Source organism: Apodemus sylvaticus, chromosome 7 (assembly GCF_947179515.1).
Source record: "Apodemus sylvaticus chromosome 7, mApoSyl1.1, whole genome shotgun sequence".
NCBI classification, from domain to species: Eukaryota; Metazoa; Chordata; class Mammalia; order Rodentia; family Muridae; genus Apodemus; species Apodemus sylvaticus.
Genome location: NC_067478.1, coordinates 71,260,935 through 71,285,272, shown reverse-complemented (window position 1 = coordinate 71,285,272; position 24,338 = coordinate 71,260,935). Strand labels below are relative to the sequence as shown.

General features: G+C 50.0%; 1 protein-coding gene across 1 annotated transcript in view; it reads right to left on the bottom strand.

The window, feature by feature from the left end:
- Positions 1–573: 573 nt before the first annotated feature.
- Arid3b (AT-rich interaction domain 3B) overlaps positions 574–24,338 on the bottom strand; it is a 44,303-nt gene continuing 20,538 nt past the window's right edge. Inside the window, exons 3-9 of the mRNA XM_052188215.1 lie at positions 20,267–20,338; positions 20,023–20,095; positions 7,873–8,056; positions 6,347–6,660; positions 5,976–6,221; positions 4,870–4,968; positions 574–2,876 (exon numbers count right to left, since the gene is read on the bottom strand). Coding sequence (XP_052044175.1) covers positions 2,695–2,876; positions 4,870–4,968; positions 5,976–6,221; positions 6,347–6,660; positions 7,873–8,056; positions 20,023–20,095; positions 20,267–20,338 — 1,170 coding nt within the window. The 3' untranslated portion in view covers positions 574–2,694. The remainder of the gene's footprint in view (positions 2,877–4,869; positions 4,969–5,975; positions 6,222–6,346; positions 6,661–7,872; positions 8,057–20,022; positions 20,096–20,266; positions 20,339–24,338) is intronic.

The window sequence follows — 24,338 nt, the reverse complement described above, 5'->3', positions numbered from 1 at the left end:
ATACTGCTGTACGTATGAATGTGTTCCTAAAGTCCGAGCACCTCTGAGTGGTGTGAAAGGGCGTCTGCAGCAGGTGAGCTGTTTGTGGTCCTGGTTGGAGGGGGCAATATCAACCCATGCAGGCCTTGCCCTGCGGTTTTCCTCCTACTGTGCTGTAAGAGTGAACAGCTTGGCAGAGAAGACTTACACCCAGACAGACATCTGGTTCGAAGTCACCCTTCTAAGTCTGTGCCCTGGTTAGAACATTCTCTAAAAGACAGATGACACACAGACCCATTAGCCCAAGGCTCTTCCGGGGCCCACACTCTTCTGAATGTGACCCAGTGAGTTCAGCAAGGGTCTGCTAAGCCACAGAGGTGGCCGGCTGCTAGTCAGATACTCCAGAGCACTGCCATGGTGACCACTATTGTCAGGAGATTCCACCAGCGTGGCTGAGAAATGCAGGTCCAGCCCTTTGTGGAAGCAGACAGCGAAGAAGGTGGGTTCAGGAGGAGCTGGGGGGCCATGAAGTCCCTTTGCACTCTGAAGGTCCTTGTCAGTGAAGTTAAGTCAGTGAAAGGATCACAGACTGGCTCATGTGAAGAGGTAGAGCTTTATTGAAATATAAACATTCGAGAACATGTAAGACAGAAAATAACCATGACATATACAGACACTTGCTGTGAGAGGAAATCTGAGGTATTTATTCACGGCCTAGGCTACCATGTGCTATCACATCTTTTTCTGGTTAGAATACATACAAGACACGGAAGGGGAGGATGCTGTCCTGGCTAACCACATGGCCACGTGGCCTTCAGGACTACACCTGCAGGGGAAGCGCCACTTGGGCCAAAGCCCTGATGCTGGGCACACGAGGCACCCAGCTCTTGCATTTTCTGGCTAGGAGCCTGCTGCTGGCTTGAGGGCAGTGAGGGGCATTGAGAGGGACAGGTGGACAAGCTGCCTGAGGAAAGAGCATTTGAGGACCAGAATGTCTCATAGCACTGCCCCGTCACCCCTGGGTAGGAAGGATCTATCCTTCATGACTAAATCCTGAGACACACTGGCCAAAAGGGCTTCTCACAGCACCAGACCCCAGATGTCCTTTGTCCAACCCTGCACGTGCCTCGTGGATAGAGCTTCTGAGGCAGAAGAGGGTCAGACCTCAGTGTAAGAGTTACGTGTGTGTGTTACTGAGTATGTGTGTCCTGGGGCAGGGATAAGAGCCTGAAGTCAGCAGTGCTGTGCTTGCCAGGCTGAGGTATGTTTGTGCATAAGCTTTTCCCTTTCTTGTCCTAGACAGGACTGCGAGGCCATGCTGTGGCCTCCACTGCTACCACCCGAGTAGTCCCGGTGGGTATGGGTGATGACATAACAGAGGCACACTGGGATGAGAATGGAGCCCTGTGTTAAGTCTACCCTTTCTCTAGCACAGTGGCCTGTTCCAGGTGCATGCCAACAGGAGACAGAGCTCTTAGCATCCTCTTGTCCCCAAGGCTCAGTCTCAGGCAGGGCCCGCAGCCACTTGCCTATGCCCCAAGGTGAGGGTTCTAAGGGTAGAAAGCTAGGGTAGGGGCGGTGGAAAGAACCAGTGTGGGTTCAGGATCCACCAGCAAGCATGGGCTTCCTCCCAGCCTCCTGCTGTGGTGATCCCTGAGTCACCCTACCTGCCACCCCTCCTGGCCAGGGCATGGGCAGGCTGCAGGGAGGCGGCTGCAACCCACCTGGCTGGGGTGATCTGCTTTCAGTTCTTTGGTGCTACAACAGCAACAATAAAAAATTAAAAATTAAAGTCAGCAAAACACATATTAAAAAATATTACAGAGATGCAAATACTTCCTGAAGAATCAAATATCAACAATTACAAATCTGAGGTATTTCAGTGAGCCTGACATCAGCATGTCTTGGGCTGGTAGGGCTGAAATGGCCCTAAGAGACGACGTTAGGGGCCAGGGACCAGCGGTATCATGGGAGAGTTGGCCAACATAGGCAGGCAGGGAGCCAAGGTTTGGGGATCAGAAGGGAGTCTTGTCAGAGAGGTACTGGGGCCTGGGCACCGAGAGTGCTTCCTCTCCATACCAGAGGGGTACTGAACCCAAAGCCCGCCCTAACATGCTTTTTTCTTAGGAACAACAACAAAAGGTATTCCAGGGCCCTGAGGAATGAATTTAAGACTTGGATATGGGAGACCCACACCTGGAGAATAGAGAAGGCCTGGGAAGACCCGTCCCCATCCTATGCTCAGCCGACAAGAGCAAGGAAGACAGGTTCCCGACTCCTAGAGCCCCAAATGGGATTTAAACACTGGGGGACTGGGCTGACTAAGAGTCTGGTGACCCTGGGGTGAAGGCAGAAGGCAGCAGAAGGGAAATAAATTAAGGGGGAAGGGAAGTGAAACGCCTCCAGCCCCATGTCGCCTTACAGATTGTCGATCTACTACTCTGGGTTGGGAGGTGGTTGGGGAACCCTGGGGAAGCTGGATGCCCAGATGCCCCACCCAGTTCTCCAAGACAATCCCTGATTGGACAACGCTACTCTGTCCTGCCCCCCAGGATACAGCAGAACCTGAATGGAGCTTGGCCAGATGGACACTTCCAAATTTAACATCTGGCCAGATGGTGTCTGATGTGGGCTCCATGAGGTGAGGTAAATTCTGTGCATCAATCTCCTTCAATCTTGGCAGGAGAGTAGGGAGTGGGAGCGGGGTGCTGCTCATCAGAGGGACCAGCTGGTGGAAGGCTCCGCACTGGGGGTGCCCCGGGATGAGGTAGGGCTCGGTGAGCAGTGAGAGCTGCTGCTGGCGCTGCTGCTGCTGCTGCTGCTGCTGCTGCTGCCAGTGCTCTGGGGAGCAGAGCCCGTGATGAGGTGGACCACTGGTTTCTGGGCAAACAGCACACCTGGGGAGGGAGGAAAAGCAGTACGGGCTAAGGAGGAGAGACCAGTTCAGTTTGGTTAACCAGGGCGGGACAGCTGGGCTAACCCTGTGTGTTTCACTCTCCTACCATGCAAGATGTCAGGGGAAGCCCAGACAATTGTCCTGCCACCAAAGGTTCACAGACTGCTGAAGGACAAGCATGCAAACACTGTCTTTGCTGGAATGACATACATGTTCTGAGATGGCTGTACCTCTGCTGCTGCACACATCATAAGGGTTCTGGAGAGAGGAGCAAAAGTACAGCCCAGAAAGGTTTTGGAGGTGAATAGTGTCTGGATTGTTTGAAAGGGAAAAAGCAGTAAACTGAAGAGACAGTGGCCAGAGAACCTGAGGGACAGCAGCGAGATGGGCCAGCCCACTGGGGCTGAGGAGGCGGGTGGGGTCTTGTGCAGCTCTATGAACCCGTGTGGAGGCTCTGGGAGCTCTAAGCAGGAGGACACCAAGACATTTGGAATTCAGGATGCACAAGTTCCAGAATGCCTGCAGAGGAGCAGCCTGCGGCGGCAGCAAGCACAGGTGTGAGAAGCAGCAGGCAGGGGGCAGCTGGTGAAGGACAGTGGCCTGGAAGCTCAAGGCTACTCTTAGGTTCCTGGGTCCCACATCCCAACATGGAAAGCCTAGGGCAGACAGGGTCCAGACAGGTGAGTGGCCATTTTCAGAGTGCTGGGAACCTCAACTCCTGACCCTCCCCATCCCGAGAGGAAAGGAGGTTGCCCAGGAGGATGCTGACGTGTGGCTGTATCTCCTAGCTTCTGTTCTCTCCGGGTCTCAACCTAGCTCCACATGTCCCAAGCCACAGCATGAGTGGCACCAGGTGGGTACATGAGCCTGGCAAGCCTCATAAGCATGGCCTTGCCTAGGAACCTGCTCTTTTTCTGGCTGAATTCCAATGCTTATAGCTGATGTCCTTGCAGGTGACCAGGAGCTGTCCCTAGGGAACTGCTCTGGTTTGAGTGCGAGGCTTTACTGGCCTGCGTGTGACTGCTCACCAGGCCGCTGACATGCCTCATGTCTCATGCCAGGCAGATGTCACCTTAACAAGACTCAGCTGAGCTTATTCCCAAGCCTGTCCCTACATACACGGAATAGGCAGGGACTCAGGGTTGCATCTGTCACCTTTGTAAATTTCATGTTGAACACCTTTGAGCGATCTATCTGCTCATTACAGATGATAGTCCACCTACCCACCAAAATACTGCAGGCAATTAGATTGTGACAACTGCCAATGCCCGGGTCAAGGCTGGTTTCTGCAGCACTCAGAGTCACTGCTAGTGTATTTCATTTATTTTTGACAGGGTCTCATTCTGTAGTACGGGGGTAGGGGAGGAAGAAGAGGAAGGGAGAGGGAAGAGGAAGATTTGCCATGAAAAGAGGGTTGGGGAGAGACTCTGGAAACACTCCTGCAGCAGAGGGCCAGCCCAATACTAAACTGTAACTATTTCAGGGATTTTGGCTGGGAGGTTGTCAGATTAGTTTAGAGGACTAGAATAGATTAGAAACTGCTCAGCTAATGTGCTGTAAAGCCTATCAAATAAGTCTTATAGTCTCGTTTATTTGGGAGCTAGCTGGGATAGAGAAAAATTGTCACTTTTAAAATTATTGTAGCAATAGAAAGAATTCTCAGACAGCCAGGGCTACACAGAGAAACCTTGTCTTGACCCCCCTGCACTAAACTACCCAAAAGAAAAAAAAAAGACATGGAACAGATAATTTAATGAGTTTTTTGCAGTCAGGGAAAGGATTCCTTGTTCTCTGTCACTGCAGAAGACTGGTCATACTATCAATTTGTGTACCTATGGTCCAGGGTCTCTTTACCTCAGGAATGCTAAGTCAATGTAAAAAGACACACCCCCACCATCCCACTGCAAGGTGTCTGAAGGAGTCGGCAGGGTCAGCTGGGAAACTGCACTTCAGCTGTGAGGCAGAGTGGGCCTCCCACAGCTCCAGAGGCCTACCTGTATAGGTGGTGCCATCAATATCCACAGACATATTGATGCTCCCAATGTTGCTTGTGGTCAGGTTCAGTGCTGCGGCTGAAGTTTCTGCTCTGTCTTCTGTGGGATCAGACAGACAGCACACATGTCAAGCTTCCCGCCGTCATCTGGTGCTGCTTAGTCAAGCTGATCTATGGTCTAATACTATCTCTGTCTCCACTACCTCTGATCATAGGTCTGGCAGCAGAGCCAGCCTAACCAACCTTCTGTCAATTCAACTCCCTAACTCACAGACTGAAGGGACAGCAGGCCAACCCTAACAGAGAACCCACTATAGTGAAAATCAGCCCTGGCCTCAAACTGCCCGGCGTACCTGAACTGTGAGAATCTTGGGGAGAAGGATTTTTAGGAGGCTGGCATATGGAACGCCTACGTTCACAGAGTCAAACACTCTTCCATGTGCGTTAGCTTGTCCACTGGCCGCTACGTGGTTCCCTTTGCCCATCAGCCAGGAGGGCTCCTTTCACTGTCTACCTTCTCAGCACACAACTGCCTGTGTTTGCTGGACAGAACCACAGCAACAATGGCACAGGGGCGGGGCTTGAAGGGGAGTGCAGGGAGAAAGATGAGGGAAAGGGGGTGTGTGTTTTGAGAAGGTGGAAACTAGAAAAATGAGGGGGAGGGGAAAAATGTCACACATCCTGCTAAATATGCATTGCCTACTTCTTCCTGAGGCCACTGGTGGCTCCACTGTTTCTTGGGAATGACAGACCTGATGACAGCTTATATCCGGTAAGGTACTGAAGTGGATGCAAACCTTGTAATTTAGACAGATCAAAAGGCTAGGCAGGGTTTGGGGGAGGGCACAGCATCTATGCCTGAAGCAACTTCTGACGTATAGAAAACTTTCCGGTGGTGAGATCTCAGCGAGCAGGCACCTCCTGGGGCTCGGCTCTAGCTCTGGCCTCTTTTTGGGCAGTGAAGGCAATGGGAAGGAGGGCTGGAGAGGATGGGTCCTAGGCCAGGTGGTCAGGAGGTACCTACTGCCACCAAGCCTCGGGCCCTGAGTGGAGCTGGGGTGGCAGGCGCTACGAGGAAGGTGGAGTTATACGTACACTGACGCTTACCTCTGCCGTTGATTCTGATCTTCATGGGGAGCTGCCGCGCCATGCTGAAGAGGTTGCGCTGGAAGGCCTGCTGCACCAGGCGCTGCTCCTCCTCTGACAACCTTGATGCCTTCTTCTCAGGGGGCTCCCCTGATTCCAGACGCTCCCGTAGCTGCTCCAGTGTGCCAGTCCGGTTGCCAGCCTGCTGGCCTGCCAAAGTCCCTGACACAGCCAGGCGATTTGGCACAGGCACTGGGACTCCATCACCTGTGAAGGAACCAGAGCTAGATCAATCCACTATAACTTACGCTTTCGCCACAGTGCCCATTCCAGGCAAAGAGAAACTGGGCTTTCTTTCTCTATGCCCTCCCTCGGCCAAAGGCTCTGCTCACCTTTCCTGAGAGTAGATGCTGGGGGTATCCGAGGGCTACTGGCACTGGTGCCACCGCTGGAGCCAAGCCCAAGGATGGAGAAACGGATCTTGGGGGATGAGAGAAGGGCAGGGGTCCCAGCAGAGGCAGCACTAGCGGCAGCGGCAGCGGCTGCTGCAGCGGCAGCAGCAGCAGCAGGAGAATAGCCAAAGAGGGAGGAGCTGTAGCTGGGCCTCCGACCTTCCCTGCGGTTGCCATCGATGGCTGCCTGGAGTTCAGCTGGGGAGCTCAAGGCTTTCTTCTCACACTCATAGGCATATAGATACTTCATGTATCTGCAGGGAAGGAGGGTGGAGTAATCTAGAACACAGTGCCAGACAGACTGTCCAGTTTATATCTGTTTTGGGAAGCAGCCTTGGTCAGGCAAGAGCTAGGGTATGGTACACATAGCAGAAAGAGTCTAAGGAGCTCGCAGGACACATTCCTGCAGGCTTCACTACTGATGCTCAGACACACACTGCCTGAATCTGAAGCATCGGTCAGAGAGAACCTTAAAGCCTTAGCTAACGTCTTCCCTCTAGACTCCACCTTTTGGAATGTCGCTAGGGAAATGAGGCCTGTGTTTCCCTGTGCCCTTTGCCCCTTCTGATTCAGCTGGTCTGGCCTCCCCACAGTACTGCACCAGGAGGGCGGCCCTGCTTCGTGTGTGTCATCTTCACTGGGCCACTCTTTCCTCAACGACACTGACAGTCTGGTTATCACTCTCTCTAATAGTCCTGATGGCTGAAAGTGTTGTTTTTATATTCACTTATTTTGTGTGTATTTGTACACGTGTTAACTGCATAACATGCCACACACATGCCACAGTGCTGGTACAGAGATCAGAGGACAACCTGCAGGGCCCTCTTTTACTACGTCAGTTGGGTCCTAGGGATTGAATACAGAGAGGTTTGGCAGCACTACCTGCTGAGCCACCTTTCTGGCCCCCAAAACCTTACTGCCGCTCAACAAGTCCAGGGCATGCTACCTAAAGATATGCCAACTCTTCATTCACAGAGCAACTAGAACATTCCAGAAAAATACTCCCCACTTTGGCTTTTTTTCTACATGGCTACTCTCGGATTTACTGTTTCTGTCAACCCTTGTCACTAGTTAATCAGTGGCCAAGCAGGGCAGCAACCAACGAGGCTGGCCTGAGGATAGGGGAAGAGGGCAGGCCACTTGGGTGGTCATATTCTCAAAGGAGAATAGATTGCAGGGACAGAAGCTCAAGTCTGAATTTCTGGACCAGTATGGCACTGACTAAACTGATTAGGCTCAGTTTTCATCATCTACAAATGGGATGGTATCTACTTGCCAGGAGAGACTGTGAGGTTTAAGTCACACAGAATAGTAAAATAATACTGGCATTCCGGAGCCATGAGGGGAGCTTTTCAGGTCTGAGGGTTCATCTCAAAGGCTTCATCATGTCAGGATTTTCTTCCCTTCCTCACTTAGGGCTAAACACCTAAAGCTACTTGGCTTTCTTCTTAGCCCTGGCCACTCACTGGGTCCTGAGGGTGAAGGCAGCGCTGGTGATGGATGTGGGCAGGTTCAGGCCTTTGGTGATCTCCCTCCAGATTTTCTTGTTGATGATCTCCACCAAGCCTCCTTTCTCTGTGACCAGTTTATATAGCATATACAGGTCCAGGATCTGCTTGGCCATGATGGGAATCCGGTTGATTGGCGTGCCTGTGATTGTCCAACAGGAGAGGGCTGGGTCAGTCAAGCTGAACAAGAAGACATCAGATTTGTGTGTGCTCATCATTAGCAGGCTGCATGCAATGCTTGTGAATTTCAGAAGCCTGATCTGACCCCAAAGGGCCTGGATCCAACAGTAATTAGACTCATTGTCAGCTTTATTTGGAAGAAAGCAGGGCAGGCTCAACACAGGGTTTGTGGCCTGAAGCAAATCCCTTAGCCTTTCTGATGCAGAGGAATTTAGAGGGTGTTTTGTTTGTTGTCAGAAGTATAATCGCAGATAATTTCTAATAGTTTGGCAACTTATACCCCTGGAGCCTTTGGGACCAAGTTCTGCCCAGGCCCGGCTGGTGCATCCACCTGCCACATGACTGCTGGTGTGAGAGCAGCTGAGGGCGCGCTCCTGTAGACTGCCTGCCTTCTCTCCTGAGACAGGGTGGAGAGACAGGTTTTCTTTTTCTCTTATGACTGGCCAAGCCAAAGTAGCTACTAGACATAAAGGTCTCCCAGGGAATAAAAAGCCACTCAACAATTCTTTCCCCACTCACTAATCACTCCACCCTCCCCCTGGCCTCTTAAAGAGGGAGGGTCAGAGCAGTTTCCGCCCACTGGCCCAGAGGGGAAGTGAGAGGAGCGGGGGACTTGATTAGGAAACCTGGCACTGGGCAGGAAGGGCTACTAATGAGCACTGGGGGACAGGGGGGGAGGGAGGGAGGGAGGGGTCCAGGTCCTTTCACGGGAGGGAGGCTGGGATGCTCGCCTGGCAGGAGGAGTGATGGATGACTGTCATTTGGCAGCTCGGGATTAATGATCTGGAGGTCAGAGGAGAGAATTCCACAGGGAAGGGTCAGCATCCGGGGCAGTGAATGAGACTTGTTGCCTTTTGATGGCAAACTCCCCTTACTGTACGAGGCTGCTGCTCCCGCCCCACCCCTTCCCTGCCCCCATCTTACTAAGTTGCCTCATAACAGTAAGCCAGCCGGAACAGAGGCTGTTCCTTTCCAACGCTGCTGCTTCATGCCTCAGCTGAACGCGTTGGCCTCACCACAGTTTTTTCTTTTATTTTTTGGGGGTGGTGGTGGGAGGATGCAGGATCTAGCTGAGTTAACCAGGCTGGCCTTCTGAGATGTGACAACACATCTAGTTCCTCTGCTGTTTCACAGGGTAATCCAAGCAGGAGAATCGAATGAAGGGCTCGCTCCCTTTAAAGAAATCTTATGCAGGGACTGAAAAGATGGCTCAGCAGTTGAGTATTGGCTGTTCTTCCAGAGGACCTAGGCTTTATTCTCAGCACCCACATGGAGAGTCACAACCATCTATAACTCTAGTCCCCAACAATCTCATGGCCTCTTCTGGCCTCTGTGAGAAGTAAATGTACACGGTACACAGACACACGCAGCAAAATTATATGGGCGGGGTGGCAATGCCTAAAATCCTAGCACCTGGAAGGAGAACAGGGTAGATTTCTGTGGTCTGTGAGCTCAAGGCTAGAGTGGTCTACAGAGAGTTCCAGTCCATTCAGGGTTACAAGGTAAGACCCTGTATTTGTATATGTCAAGTTTTTGTGTATGTGAATGCAGAGGCCAGAGGACAACTCTGTATGCCATCCCCAGGAATGCCTCTACCACATCTCCATTCCTGACGAGAAAGCAATGTGAACACAGCTGGGGGATGCCCTGGTAGGACCAGAGCTCTTTCATGCAGATAGGAGATTATTGAGCTTCAAGACCTTTGTCTTAACCAGTTGTTTTCTGAGCCCTTTGAAAAAGAGTCACGGAGTCAGGCTAAAAGATGCATAGGTAACCCAAAGACTATGACAGGATTCTAACGTTAACGAGGTACTGAGAAACGCGTGACAGAATCTCAAGTTCAAGTTCAAGGCTGGTCTCTGCTGCATAGACCACTGTCTCTAAATAAATAGGAAGACAAAGGAAACCCACACAAGTTAGTACAGAAGATACCAGCCCTCTGACCTCCTCCGACTCACGTCCCAGCTGACCACTGTTTTTCTCTGCTGCTCTGAATAATGAACCCATTCCTACCAGACAAGATGCCTAAGCCGGGAGGCTGTAGTTAGGGTCTTCCTTCAGAGGCCCATCCTCCAGAAGCCTCCAAGGCATCTTCACATGGGTAACTCGTCCACTTCCGAGTCAGAATATGCACGCTGACCCCCTCTCCCGTAACTTGTCCACCCCCCCCCCCCGCACCCCCTGCCTCTGTCCCCTCCCAGCATGCCCACAGTCCTCACAAGTTAAGCAGGGACTTCTGCACCAGCCCTGGCTGTCTTCATCAGTCACTTGCAGGCTGTTAGGAAGTGCCACTGCCTCTTCCGCTGAGGTCCCCTTTACACGTACGTACCTTACCTTTTTGGCCTGCTGTCAGGCCACTGGCTCACCTGTAGCAGCTGGAGCCACACCTATGATGTGCACACCGCAGCCAGATCACCTCCTACTTTTACTGGGTATTTCACTTGCTTATTTAAAAGCCCACAAAGCCTCACTGCTCATCCCACCAGACGTGACCGGGTCACGTGACCCACCCTCACAAACCTCCATGAAAAGTGGTCTATTTCCAGTTGATCCCAGCGACTGTCCTCCCTCTAGTCAGCCGCACCTCTGCAACATGGTCCTCAAGCCAGCTCACCCTTGCCTCTACTCCCACATTCTCAGACCTGGAATGCGTGTCTCCATTCTCCTCTCCATGCTGTCCGTTCTTCAGTATCTACTGCCCATGGGGAGAACTTTCTAACTACTCCAGTTCACACTCTTTCCCTCAGGATTTCTGTGATATCCTTCCAGGTTCAGCCAACTATGCTCATTGTTTCTTGTCTGTCCACATGGTTTCCCATAACTGTTAGCTCTGTAAAAGCAGGGACTATTTTTCCATCATGCACTAATATTCCTGTAGCTAAATTGCTGTTAACCCAGCACTTGGGAAGTGGAGACAGGAGGATCTGGAGTTCATTTTCTACTACGTAGGCCAGCCTGGGGCAACATGAGAGCCACTCAATTAGGCCATCACTAGCTTTGCATGTCTAATGGCGACAGTCCTAAACAGGCTGTCTTAAGTTCTGTCATGGATCATTGGGATCACAGCCACTGTTGAAGAGCCTGGGGAACAGAAGCTTAGAATGAGCAAGCTCCCAGTAGGAAGGCTACCAGAAGAATGGATGCAGAGGTAGGGTCTTGGCAAGGCAGAGCAACTGTTTCTCCATCAGTGGGAGGAGTGGGAAGGGAAGGCACAGTTAGAAGTTAGAAAGCTGTGGACTACCAGGTCATCTGTAGTTGAGCATTTAAACAGCATAGCAGGGCTTCCCAGCTAGAGACACACTGTTCTTCAGAAGGTCTGTGAGGAACCAGACACCTTTCAGATCATGTCTGAATAGTGAATGGCACTACTTTTTCCTGGATTACTTCAACAACAATACCATTTCCAAAAGAAATAATAGATTCTACCTTCTGAAGTGCTCATAATTCATCTGGAGACAAGCCAGGTGCACAAGGTGAAGGGGCCAGGCTGTTTATCCTGTTTTGTTTTGTTGTTGTTGGTTTTTTGAGACAGGGTTTCTCTGTGTAGCCCAGGCTCTGTTGGAACTCAATCTATAGACCAAGCTGGCCTTGAATTCACAGAGATCCTCCTGCCTCTGCCTCCTGAGTGCTGGGATTAAAGGCATTTCCTACCACCATCTGGCTTATCCCTTTTTCTGACTGAATGAGGCGTGGACACAAACCACAACAGAGGCTACTGTGGTTCACACTGCCTCTGCAGGCAGTTTCTCAGAATGTCCATGTTCACTTGAAGTAGTCACTAGGCTAGGCTCTGACCACTGGAGGTCTACAAAAGCAAACAGTACTGCAGATGTAGGAACTGTGATCTGTCTTCAAGGAATGCTCTGGTGTGAGTCTGGGAACTACTTAGAGAAGAAAACCAAGTCAGACAAGGTGAGGAAGGCCAGAGCGGTATCTGAAGTCAAGGCCATACCTCAACAGGAACTGGACCAGCTCCGTACTGGGAGAGCAGACACTGCTGGCTCTGTTCACATCAGAGGCTGCAGCCTTGCGCATGCTCAAGCCAGGGTTCTGCTTGATCTCACTCTGTGGCCTCGCAGGGCTCAGGAGCCCTGGGTGCCAGAGGAGATTCCTGGTACCACAAGAGGACTGGCACTGTCTGTTTGGTTTGAGGCTAGCCCTCTGTTAAGAGTGTTAAGATGGCTCCCAGAGCAGGCTGGCCTCTGAGGACCCTCAGAAACACAGTATGCTTTTCTTACATTATGCAGATAAACCAGACTTAAAAACCTGCCTTGCCTTGGGTTTTCCTGACAAATAGGAGAACCAACTGGAGTCCTCGGGCTGGTCTCTTGGCAGTTTGCTTTGCACTGAGTGGACCTGGAGGCCGTTTCCCTTGTCCAAAGAAGATGCTACTATGAAGACAGAGGAAGTCTGTTAGGGACTGTGCTGGTATTAGGGTGTGTGTATACATGAGCGACAGCAGCTCCTTGATGTGGGGAGGGCTTGGTTTCAGGAGCTGCCTCAGTTACTGAGTTAGGGACTAACACTGGCGAGTGATCTTGAAAATGGACGGCTGGGAACCTTCTCTTTTGAAGGATGGCTATGAGGCTTAAGATGTACCCTATGAAGTTCCACAACCAACGACCACTTTCCCAGACTTGTGGAGAAGAAGAAAGGGACTCTGGCTGCTCTCGGCTGTACTAGCTCCTCCTGTGATAAGCAGGCTCTTTGCCTGAGAGGGCCATGCAAAAGTAACGGCAGAGCTGCAGCAAGGAGGCACCCAACACCCATGGCAGAGAACCTGTGGGCTGCATCAGCCCTGCAGTGGACACGCTTGACTCCAACAGGAAAGGGTGTGTGTGTGTTGGGGGGGCACCTGACAGGGAAGCCTGCAGACTGTCAGTCACTGCTATCAAAGCAAGAGCTAGGATTGAGGGTAATTAATCATGCTCACTCTGACAGGAATCCAGGGCCTTATCTGTACCCCAAGAAATGCCACTGGTCTCTCGTTCCCTCCTCAATAAAGGAGACTGACAGTTGTAACAAAGAGGGCTCTTATCAGATTTCAGCCAGGGAGCCTGAGGCAGCCTCAGGGACAATGTAAAAAGGCTTTTATGAGGGCTAGGGACCCACCCAAGCCTCTGCGACCCCTGGGGCTTCAACCTTTGCTGGTGGAAATGCTGCTGGACACTCGCACTGACAGGCTAGAGCAGTAACCAAAAGCTTCCAGGGTGGCGATGGCTAGATAGAAGCTGCTCTCCTTCTAGCACAGGAAGCTCTCTGTCACTCAGAGATGCAAATAAAGCCAGAGAAGGGGAAAAGGCAAAAGAGACAACTGCTGCTGCCTCTAGACCCAAAGACGAGCGGCTAGGACAATGCTGAGGGGAAGCCCCACCCTTTCCATCACAGAGAATGAGTGGTTCCAAGGAAGACCCGCAATAATCTGCTCAAAGAGACTCAAAGTGTGTCTTCCTGTCTATTAGCTGGGACGGTGGGGGGTGGGGGGTGAGCGCCTAGGACCCAGGGGGTGAGCGCCTAGGACCCAGGGGTGGCTCTGCCAGGGATCCTGGCTGCTTTTTTCCTGACTTTAATTATGCCCATAGCCCGAATGAGACAATCAACGAGGGAGTCTGGAAGAATTAAAAATCCATGTTAGACCCGGGAATGTGTACAGGCAGGCTGACACCCCCACCATTCCTCTGTATATTAATCCTTGCCCTGTTCCTCAGGAACAGGAATCACAGGAAGGGTGATTTCTTCCCTGACTTGTTTATGTAGAACATATCTCCCAACAGGAGCCTGGGTAGCAGTGTCTGGCAGGCGGCAGCAGTCTGTGCCATGGTGTTCCACAAGGCAAGGAAAAAAAAGGAAGCCAGTATTCTGTTATTAGAAAGGCAAGGATACTTAAGCCCTCTGCCTCCAAGTGCCCGCAGCACAGATATGTAACTTAGAGGTGATGTAGTACACTAACTAATTTGACTAGCCAAGAGGATTTTCCACAAGCATAGGTAGAATTACTCCTTAGGTCAGAATACGAACCATTTCCAGTGTCAGAGCAGTCACCCTCTCACCCTCCACCAGGGCTAGAGGCGTCCATCATTCTGATGTGTATTTTCTTTTCTCTTTCTTTTTTTTTCTTTTTGAGACAGTGTTTCTCTGTGTAGCCCTGGCTGTCCTGGAACTCACTCTGTAGACCAGGCTGGCCTCCAACTCAGAAATACGCCTGTCTCTGCCACCCAAGTCCTAGGATTAAAGGCATGCGCCACCATATGCCTGGCATATGTATTTTCTTGAACTTTATAAAAATGAAGTCATCTATAATCTTTGTGTCCTGCTTTTGTTCCACATTAGGTCTATTAGAATTGCCCTGGGTGTGCCAGCCACAGTTCATTCTTATGGCTATGTGTATGCATGTCAGAGTTATATATCTTGTCATCTCAGACAAGATTCATCATTCCCATTTCCATTTTCAGTCATCAGCAATGAGTAAGAAAGACTCTGGTGGCTCTACAACCAGGAGGCTAATTTTAAATGTGCCTCTTCTGATACTCCAGCTGGGGTTTGCTTTAGGTGATCTTACATTCTGCTGTGGTTAATAATGAAGTCTTAATCCCTCAGTTCAAAGGTTAACAAAAAGTTTGAAGGAGGTGGACTGTGGTCCTCCTGTTTGCTTGCTAGTGGATCGCGTCTTGCCAAAGTTCAGAGGAGAAGGACAGTAGCCAGGCTGGGACATATATGGCTACCTGCTTCCTCTGCCATTTGTGGCAAGAACTTCCTAGATCCTCATCTAACGGTGTAAGTGGGCCAAAACCTCAGCCCAGTCTTTCCCTAGGCCAGCCCTTAAGATGCTGACTCACACTGCAACAGAGGGGACAGAACACTATAAATAATTTAATTGCTGTGCACTAGTTCACTTATGCAAGATTTTGAAGGGGAAAGGGGGCAAATTTTATAAATGTGAGGAATTCTAAATAATTGTACATTTAAAAAAAAAAAACAGACTCCCCTTTCCATTATTGTGGATATCTGGGTAGTTACAGGGAATTAAATGACAACTAGAGATGGAAGGAAGAAAAACAGTGTACTTAGCAGCAGAAGCTGGGTCACCTGGGGGAGAAAAAAGGCTCTAACTCAGACTGACCCTGAGTCACAGGTTTGCATTTCAAGTTCTCACTTGTGGATAAACTTTGCAGATAAAGCTCCCTGAAAAACAATTCATCTGACAAACATCTCCATCTGCTAGAAAGGGTGTCCTGGGCACAGAGCATTTACCACACCATACCCAGAGCACAGGAGAAACCGCCTCTACCAAAAGGCAAAGCAATATATGTCAGGAACACTTCCTTGCCTGAGATGGATAGATAAGCACACAACAGAAGGAAAAACACTCAAATTGCACTTTGAGGCAGACCAAGCCCTTTTCCCACAGTAAATTCTTTGTATATGCACATCAAAAACAGATCTAACAATCCACTGGGGAGAAGCAGGGGCAGTTTGTAGCCAGGACAGAACTGGTGGGAGGGCAGATCTTTGTGTAAGGTCTTCCTTGTGACCATGCAGTTGCTTACCCTAGCATTGTGAAGGGTGGGGGCAGGGATTAAGAGGCAAGAAAGAATAACTTGCTAGAGGGTGGGTACTCTGGGTGTTTTTCCTAAGTCCACTGCCCCAACCTGCTTCAGCAAATAGCAGCCTTCTTCCCACTGCTGAGTTGTCACATCTGTCCTTCCAAGGGACACAGCTGGCACAAAGATGAGAATCTCCCCTTGTATGCAAAGTTCTACCCTGTGTTAAGCAAATCCTCTGCTATACAGAGGCCAGTGGGGTGGGTATCCTATGCTATAGGAGGGACGGGGTTTGCATTTGTCTCTAAAAGCAGACCAAGCCATCATGAGGTTGCTGGTGTGAGGAAGTCACTCATAGACAGTGCAAGAAGAAAAGAGCAGTGGCCGCTGCCTGAGGAGACCAGTGCTGAGTCTGCTCTCTGGCTAGAAAAGGTCTCCTAACCTAGGGGCGGACTCTTCATTGTCACTTTTTTTTTTTTTGCTTTTGTCCCCCCCCCCCCCCCCCAGGATTTCTCTGTATAGTCCTGGCTATCCTGAAGCTCACTCTGTAGCCCAGGCTGGCCTCGAACTCAGAAATCTGCCTGCCTCTGCCTCCCAGAGTGCTGGAATTACAGGCATGCGCCACCATTGTCACATTTTAACTTTTGCTCTTTCCACCCCACAGAGGTGGAGCTCTTGGTACGAAAAGATCACTCAATAGATTAAAAATGTTCTGCAAAGTATCTGGGAGAATATTAAAGATGACTGTAAAATAGCACCACTACTACTACCACCACCAGATCATCCTATTTAATGAGCCCACACTTCTGGTGTTCCTCTCAGGAAACAGCTTTTCTTTCTCACTACTGATGGAGTGAAACTACCTGTCCATGAACTACCTGCCCATGGCCCCTGTTTACCAGGCTGACAAATTGGCCCCTCCCCTTGGGCATTGAAAAACTAACCATGTAAGGGAATGGAAGCTCAGAAACCACCCACAGGGAGTTAAATTAGTACACAATTTTATTTACACATTTGGCTTTAATTTTTTCGACACACACATACATCCCTGAATATACGTGCAACTAAAGTAGATACCAGGGCTCTAAAATCTAAGCATCATTCTGAGAACAATGTTCTAAGAAAATAAACTCTGGATGCAACACAATGTGTGGAACTCAGCTTGGCTTTAGTCTGCAAAAGAAGGTGTTATTTAGCAAGAGGAGCGAAGAAACATTTGGTCTTAGTGAATCTCAGGGTGTTTTTGTAGAATTATTTTGCTAGAGAGCTAATAGGGCTTCTCTTCTCGTTGTTTCTCCCCAGGGGTAGACATGGCCTGCAGGGAGCTTTAGCAGAACTACCATGGAAGTAGAACGCAGATAGTTACATCCTGACCAAGTGAACCTTCAACATCTTACAGACAAGGCGTGGCCAAGGAGAGGGCTTTGCTCCAGATGGTGGAGAAGGATGGGTGTTTGCCTGGCTTTGCACAATCTGCAGCCTTTTCCGTCTCCAAGGGCCTCATTTCCTCAGACCAGCAGGAGCTCAGCACACTGTGATCTCGGGCTCTTCTACTGGCAGACTGACCTACCGGGAGGGGAGGGGCCACCAGGGTGCAAGGAACTGAGTTCAGCCTAGAAACTAAAGGCCAAAGGCTGAAAGGCCCATCTGTTGCAGTTAATTCACCCAAATGTGTTACCAGGCGGGAGACAGCACAAAGCAGAAGTTACAACCTGCGCCCCTTCCCACATGATGGCGGTTTTTATCACCTGCAGCTGCAGTCATTTGGGGCAGCCTGCTGTGTACCGCCTCTCTCAGAGCCCCGGCCACTTCCTCTGAGGTGCCTGTATATGGAAGCTGCTGGAGCGGCTCCCAGCCGGGGGGGGGGGGGGGGGGGGGGGGGGAAGGGGGGGCATCACCAGGACGTTTAAATTCAGGTTTGGACAGTGGATGCTGTGGAATCGAATGTGCTGGGGGTGGGCAGGAGCTGACTTGCTGCAGACATCCCAAATAAGGAGACCTACACCTTGAATGTCCTATATCCCACTCTGAAGAGTAGACAGCTTGTGTCACACAATCAGAAGTTAAGCTGCTTCCCTGGTCACCAGAACCACACTCTCACCTAGGCTAGGAGCCAACAATATTCCAGGAAGGAGGTCCTGGGTCTACCTGGGTGGCAGTCTCTGTGCTCCACCACAGGGTGGGCTCCTAGAGCTCACTGCCACGCTAAAGCAGGACATAGTGGGGAAGCTGAGACACTACCTGACAAATGCCAATCCTAAAGCCATGTAGTAGCATTTCCATGGAGGTTGTTTTTTTTTTTTTTTTTTTCCCCTGCACTGAAAACTTTCTACTTATTCTTTTCCATGACAAGGCAGTGGCTCTTTCTAGAGGGCAATTTGTCCTCACAGGACATTCACTGTATCTACAGGCAGGTCTTCTCTGAGATAGGATTTCTTGTAGCACAGGCTGCCTTCAAACACACCATGTAGCTGAGGCTGGCCTTGAACTCTAATCTTCCTGCTTCTACCTCCCAAGTGAAGAGACTATAGGTACACGCCCTACACCTGGCTTCCAGAGACATTATTGGGGATCATGACTGAGCACTGCTATTGGCATTTACTGGGAAGAGGCTATCCTACTGCTAACATTCTATAGTGCACAAGTTTACTTCCATAAAAAAGAATAATCCAGGCCCTAAAGTCAACAGCTGTTAAGGCCAAGAAAATCTGCATTAGAGTAACTAACAAGCTGGAGATGCCACCTCGGGGCTGCCCCAGGACTACAGCAAGGCCACTGCCCTAAACCTCAGTACTGCTATGGAAAAGAAGCAGATCTATAGCAGTCCAGGCAGCTTAGCCACTGGCAGGGCAAGTGAATCAGGAGAACAATGCAGACAGCAACCAGCCTGAGCACTGACCTGCCTGCTGCAGAGACAGAGGCTGACAGATGCCTGTCCTTCAGGAGACACAGGAGGACACAGTCACCCACCCGCACTCACAACTATGATGGTCTAGCTTACATTTGCTTTTTAAGATCCTTCTGGGAAGAGGGAAAGACAATAAAGTAGAAAAATACAGCAGAGGCCGCAGCACTGATTAAAACCTACACTGCTATGGCAGCCCCTCAGAGACAGGATCAGCGCCTGGTTGCACCAGCTGGGCTGGAGGAGCTTGTAAATAATTAAAAGGCGATTGGAAGGCGAGCCCCAAGTATTAAGTGCATTTCTCTCTCTCAGGGCATGGAGAGTCTCCCTGCTGCCAGTCACATTATCTTTCAGGGCTGTATTTTTGTTTTTTACTCACACACACCGGCTTCAGATAACTGCTGGAGGAGTAAACTCACTAGGGTTGCTTACACTGCTCTGCTAGGCTTGGAGCTGAGGAACAAAACCTCCAATCTTTCTAAAGAAAACCAGCAGTGATAACTCACTACCATGAAGGCATAAGGCTTCTGAAAAAGGGAGGAGTAAAAGGGGAGAAAGGGTGGAGAGTCAGGGGTAGCTCTGGAAAAGAGGAAAGAAAGTGGGGGTGGGGGAGAGAGGGAGAGAGGGAGAGAGGGAGAGAGGGAGAGAGAGAGAGAGAGAGAGAGAGAGAGAGAGAACACGAATGAGAACAGGAGTGGTAGTTCAGCCAACAACGACATTCTTCCCAGATCTTAAGTTACTGACAGACCTCAAGGATGTGTAGTCAGGTATTAGCAAGGTCCTGGGGAAGGGTCTGGTGGGACCCAGTGGCTCTAGTGGCTCTATCCTGAGGGTAATGAAGGAGGGGCTACATAAACTGCTATGGGTCTCCTCATAGAGCGGCTGAAGTCCTGGCCACGCTTCCTGAGGCCTGACCTAGTTGGTGAACCCATAGCTATGACAGGATATAAAGCCAGGAAGTTGAGTCATTGGGCTCAAGATTCAGTCACGACATGGTCCAGAGTGGAGCCAGCTATAGGGGGTCGGGTGGAGGGTGAGCAGGACACTGAGGAGTGGATTAGGAATGGGTGTCTACATACTGGGCAGCTAACCTGTAGGAATATTCCAACTCTGTCAAAGAGATCCAATAGGTAACGCTGGCCATTCCTTTTCATGGAACTTTTCCGGTTCTCCAGAACAACCCAAGAGGTTCCCTGTGTTTTTACTTACTTTTCTCTGTCCACGTGGGACTAACTACACCAAGAGTACACGCCACATGCTGATTTAAATGAAGCCTGAGGCAGCTATAAGGCTACAATAAAAACATTTGGATTTGAAATGTCTCCAGAGACCAATTAATTAGAAGAGAGACAAAAATAAGGCAGAACCAAATCCATCTTTTGCTAAGGTCCTCTCTGCTTCCTTCAGTCTGGTTGCCAATTATTTGAATAACCCTTGGACAAGCAGGCTGGGTAACAGTGACACAGCAGTCATGGCACTTACCTCTCTTCTGCATAAAGATGAAGAGGTCATCCAGAAACTCTTTCCTTTCAGGATCACTGTCCAGTTCATACAGCTGCAGGCCAGACCCCAAGAAAAAACACAATGAAATAGCCCATCTTGTTCCAGGTGCCATCCCAGAGCTCCTACAGGCATCTGAGTAAATGTGCCACTCACATGGGTATGTGTAGGGGTAAGACAGCCCACTGCAGAGCTGCTTCTATCTTTAGCTCAAGACATTACAGACCTTGGCAAAATCTCGAGAGATCTCTCTTCCACGGCCTCCATCAGCATCATCACTCCAGGCCAAAGCACCATTCTGAAGGAGACAAAACACAGCATTGACAGGGAGGGAGCAGGACCATGTAAGTGGAAAGGAGACCTTCACTCAGGAAGACACGCCCTCCCTCAGCACTCCCCCTCAGCACTCCCGCTCACCTGCCGCCCACTAGAAATGCCTAGTCAGGACCCTCCACTACCCTTTGATTCTCCTGTTTTGCTTTTGAGGATAGTTTCAAATATGGTGTGTGGCTGGGTCTGTGGGTGGGTTTCAGAAGACTCTTCTCTCTTTGTTGATGGGTACTGTTCATGCTTGATAATGCTAAGAACACGAAGCCTATGGTCCCAAGAACCCCCGCCGCAGCTGACTTCTTAGAACCCATCCCTCTGAGACACATTCACTGAGCAGTGGGTGCAAAGACCCACAAGCTGTAGTCTCTCAGCTCAGCCTTCCCTCGGCCCCAAGCCCAGTGAGGAGAATGCCTGACTATGCCCGGAAGTGCAGATGAGGCACAAAAGCTAATTTTCATTAGGGAATTAAAGAACAAAACAATAAGCAAAACAGTCAAGCTTCAGTTAGACCAAAGCAATGTCATTCGGCTGAGGAGGAAGGGGGAGGGCTCGTGGGCCTTGCTCAGCTGGGAGGCCTCCTCCGCTTCTGTAGGAAGCCCACCCCGCACCCCAGCTGCACTGACAACTCCAGAGGCAGCCTCTCTGCTGCTACTTCAGAATTTCAGTCTTTTGGAATTTTGTCATCTTCATCAGAAAGGAATGTTCCTTGATAGAAAATCAATTGTACTTATCTTCTTTGTACTCCAGCACAAGTCCGTGCTGCCTGCTACATAATCGATTTGCTATTTGAACTAAAAATCTCTTCAACAAATATGCAAGCGCCTATACCACAGAGATGCACAGCCACCTCTGCCGGGGGCCTCCGTTCACCCCATCCTGGGAGCCGCAGCTGTACCTTGGCCTGTGGCATACGCTCCCTTGGTCTCTGTTGGACCACAGGCACACACCCTAGCAGAAGAATGGAAGTGCTTGAGGAAGGCATGCGGGTTAGGAGCAGGGACTTCTTGGGAGAACAGCTTTTGGGTTGCACAGGAATCTTGTTCTGAAACCATGAAATGATAGTCTGGGCGAGTTCTGCTTTGTACACACATGCACACCCTAGACCCCTGTGTGCCTGGAGGCAGAGGCATGACTCAGCTCTATTCTGAGGCCACATTTGGCTTTCCCTGCTCAGAGTTGGTTCTCAGGCGCAGACCCACTTCTTTCTCACAGCATAGCAGCAGCAGCACACGGTGAGGTTAAGTCTGACAGAGAAGTGACCCCTGTCAGTTGAAATGAAACAGGCTACGCCAAATTGTTTTCCTGCTTATCTTGTCACCAGTGTGTAAGAAAGTGCTTGGTCAGGGACTGCACACGCCAGGCCCAGAGGGAGACATTGTCACCAGTGTCCTTCCAGACCAATAACCAAGCAGAAGCATTGTGGAGTTTTGTTGTTTTTTCTTTTCTGTTGTTAAATTCAACCCCATGGTGTAATTATAGTCACCAGAAATCTAGTATCATCTGGTGGCAACCAGCACAATGAATAATCAAGATGAATTATGTCTGTCAGGTCAGCAAAACCAGACAGTTACATTTGAACCCCTTTCAAAGGGTTTCAGGAGGTCGCCCTAATGCCCAGTGATTTTGTTTAGCCAGTAATTCCTGCTGGAAAGTCAATTACCCTGGGAGCTCCTATTGGCTGAGAGACATTTAATGGGGATCACAGCACTTCTGTTATGTCAGCTGTTTACTGTGGCAGCTCAGTTTCCAACTCTGCAGCTAGCGATCTGAGGATGGTGCTCACGGGAGAATTCTCTATCTGTCCCCAAGATGAATCACTGGGTTTTTACTAATTACAGTAACTTGCAGGCATTCCAAAGGCTCAGGAACTGTGTCCCTGCTCAGTTGGAGGGAAAGGACCTAATCCACAACCTTGAATGAGTGGGGCTTTCAGCAGTGGGGGAGGGGTGTGAGAACAAGCGTGCTAGTGTGGCCCCCTTAGGCTATGTGTGAAAATAAACACCCAAGTGCCAGCAGAGCTCCACAGACAGCAAAGAGAAGAACGCTGGGGATAAGGAGGGGGTAGGGCGGGGGGGGGGGGGGGGGGGAGACTGGTACCCACCATGTCTCCACCACTTTCTCCAGCTCCACCCCAACTGCAAGGAATTCTAAGCACTGGCTATAGCCATTTAGTAGGAAACAGCTTAGACTGTGCTTGATGGAGAGAGGAGTCAGCTACAGGGGTGGGGTGGAGGGAGTGGAGAAGGAAGAATTGTGAACGACACCATAAAGTGCACACCAAATGCATGCCAATGTTTGTCACAGTGACAGGGTTTTAGCCAGAAACATCTCTAACCCAGTGACCCCAGAGCACAGTGGCCACAGGACAGAAATGAGACGCTGAACTTTATTATTATTATTATTCAAATGCAAGGCAAAAAGGGTGTCTGGATGCATTTGAGTCTTCCTTCTCCTGTTCCAAGGTAAGGATAACAAGACAGGGTTCCTCTGTGTAAACCTAACTGTCTTGGAACTTTACCTGTAGATCAGGCTGGCCTCAAACTCAGAGATCCGTCTACGGCTGTCTCCCAAGTGCTGGGATTAACGGAGTGTGCTCACTGCCCAGCAACAGTCCATTTCTTAGTTTAAAATATCTGGTTGGGGCCTGTGCAGAAATCTCTTATATTACTATTTCATCTGTGGCAGCTAAACTTCACCCAGCTTTACGGGTTAGCTATAATGAGACTAATCCTGCATCCTGTCTGCCCACATCACAGTCCCGCTGGGATGATGGGTTTCCTCATGAAGCCTGCTAGTTTCCCTTCTGGGCTGTCACCTCACGTCCCGGTCATCTGTGCCCCACCATCTCAAATCCTAAGCATCTTGAGGTATTCTTGGCCCCCAACACAGAGAGCACTGACAGCTGTGGAGACATGGTCAGTTCCCCTGGGACTCGCTGTCCCCCTTCTGCCTGCAGTTTAAGGGTTGATTACAGTTCTTTTCTCTGTTTACAATTCCACTGGATGCTATAAATGAATGCTATAAATAGCTCACTTATGCAATTCAAGTTTTCTTGACCTACCACCAGGATGTGGACATGATTAACTAAAAAGTTATTAGCCCTAAGATAATTTTTCTTAGACATCATGTGTGGCTGGCAGACTGCAGTGGTGGGGAAAATATGGAAAAGTAGAAGCAGACGGAGAATGGGTAGAATACATGGCAAGAGACAGCTCAACCTCTGTGATTCTTCTCTGTAAGGAGAATAGTCACTGGCTGCAGGGAGCAGGCTTTGAAGCCACTGGCACAGGCAACTGTATTAAAGAGCCCAGAGCCGGGCTAAGGGGAAACCAGGGTGGATGTCAACAGTAGCCAATGTTACTTATTGCCATTTACAGCCTCTTCAGCCTCCTCTTACTTCAGAAATCCCTTTTAACATCTTTGATCTCACCAGGAGCTCACAGGAAACTGACAGTTTGTCTCCAAATACTAACCCAAGACTAGTTTTAGCTGCCATACCCACATTCAACTCATTTCCCCCAGGGGAACCAGACTATTTTGCCTTTAAACGCCTTCAAAAAGGCAGTGAAAGAAGACTGGGAGGAGAGAAGAGGCAGGAAGCCAGTATCGGTGTGGGTTGTGTACCCCACCGGCAGACACTACACGGCCTTTAGGAGACTTTCCCTACCTAATCCTACATATGGAAATGGTTTGAATTGGAGAACATGTGGGTCAGAGAGCAGAAATGTCACTTGCCTTAGGTCTCACAGCTCCTAACTGGCTTTGCCTGGCTTGCTCAGTATAGAACTGCTACATCCTGGGTTGCAAAGAACGGCATAATGTGATCTGCGCAGGGGAATCAGGTGTGCATAGGAGAGAAAGGGGCAGAGGAATGTCTGTCTACAGAATGGCCGAACTGCGGCCTGCGTGGCCCATTAATGAGAGAATCTTTTATTCCTGATTCTTAATCACTGGCTTCATCTGGGTAT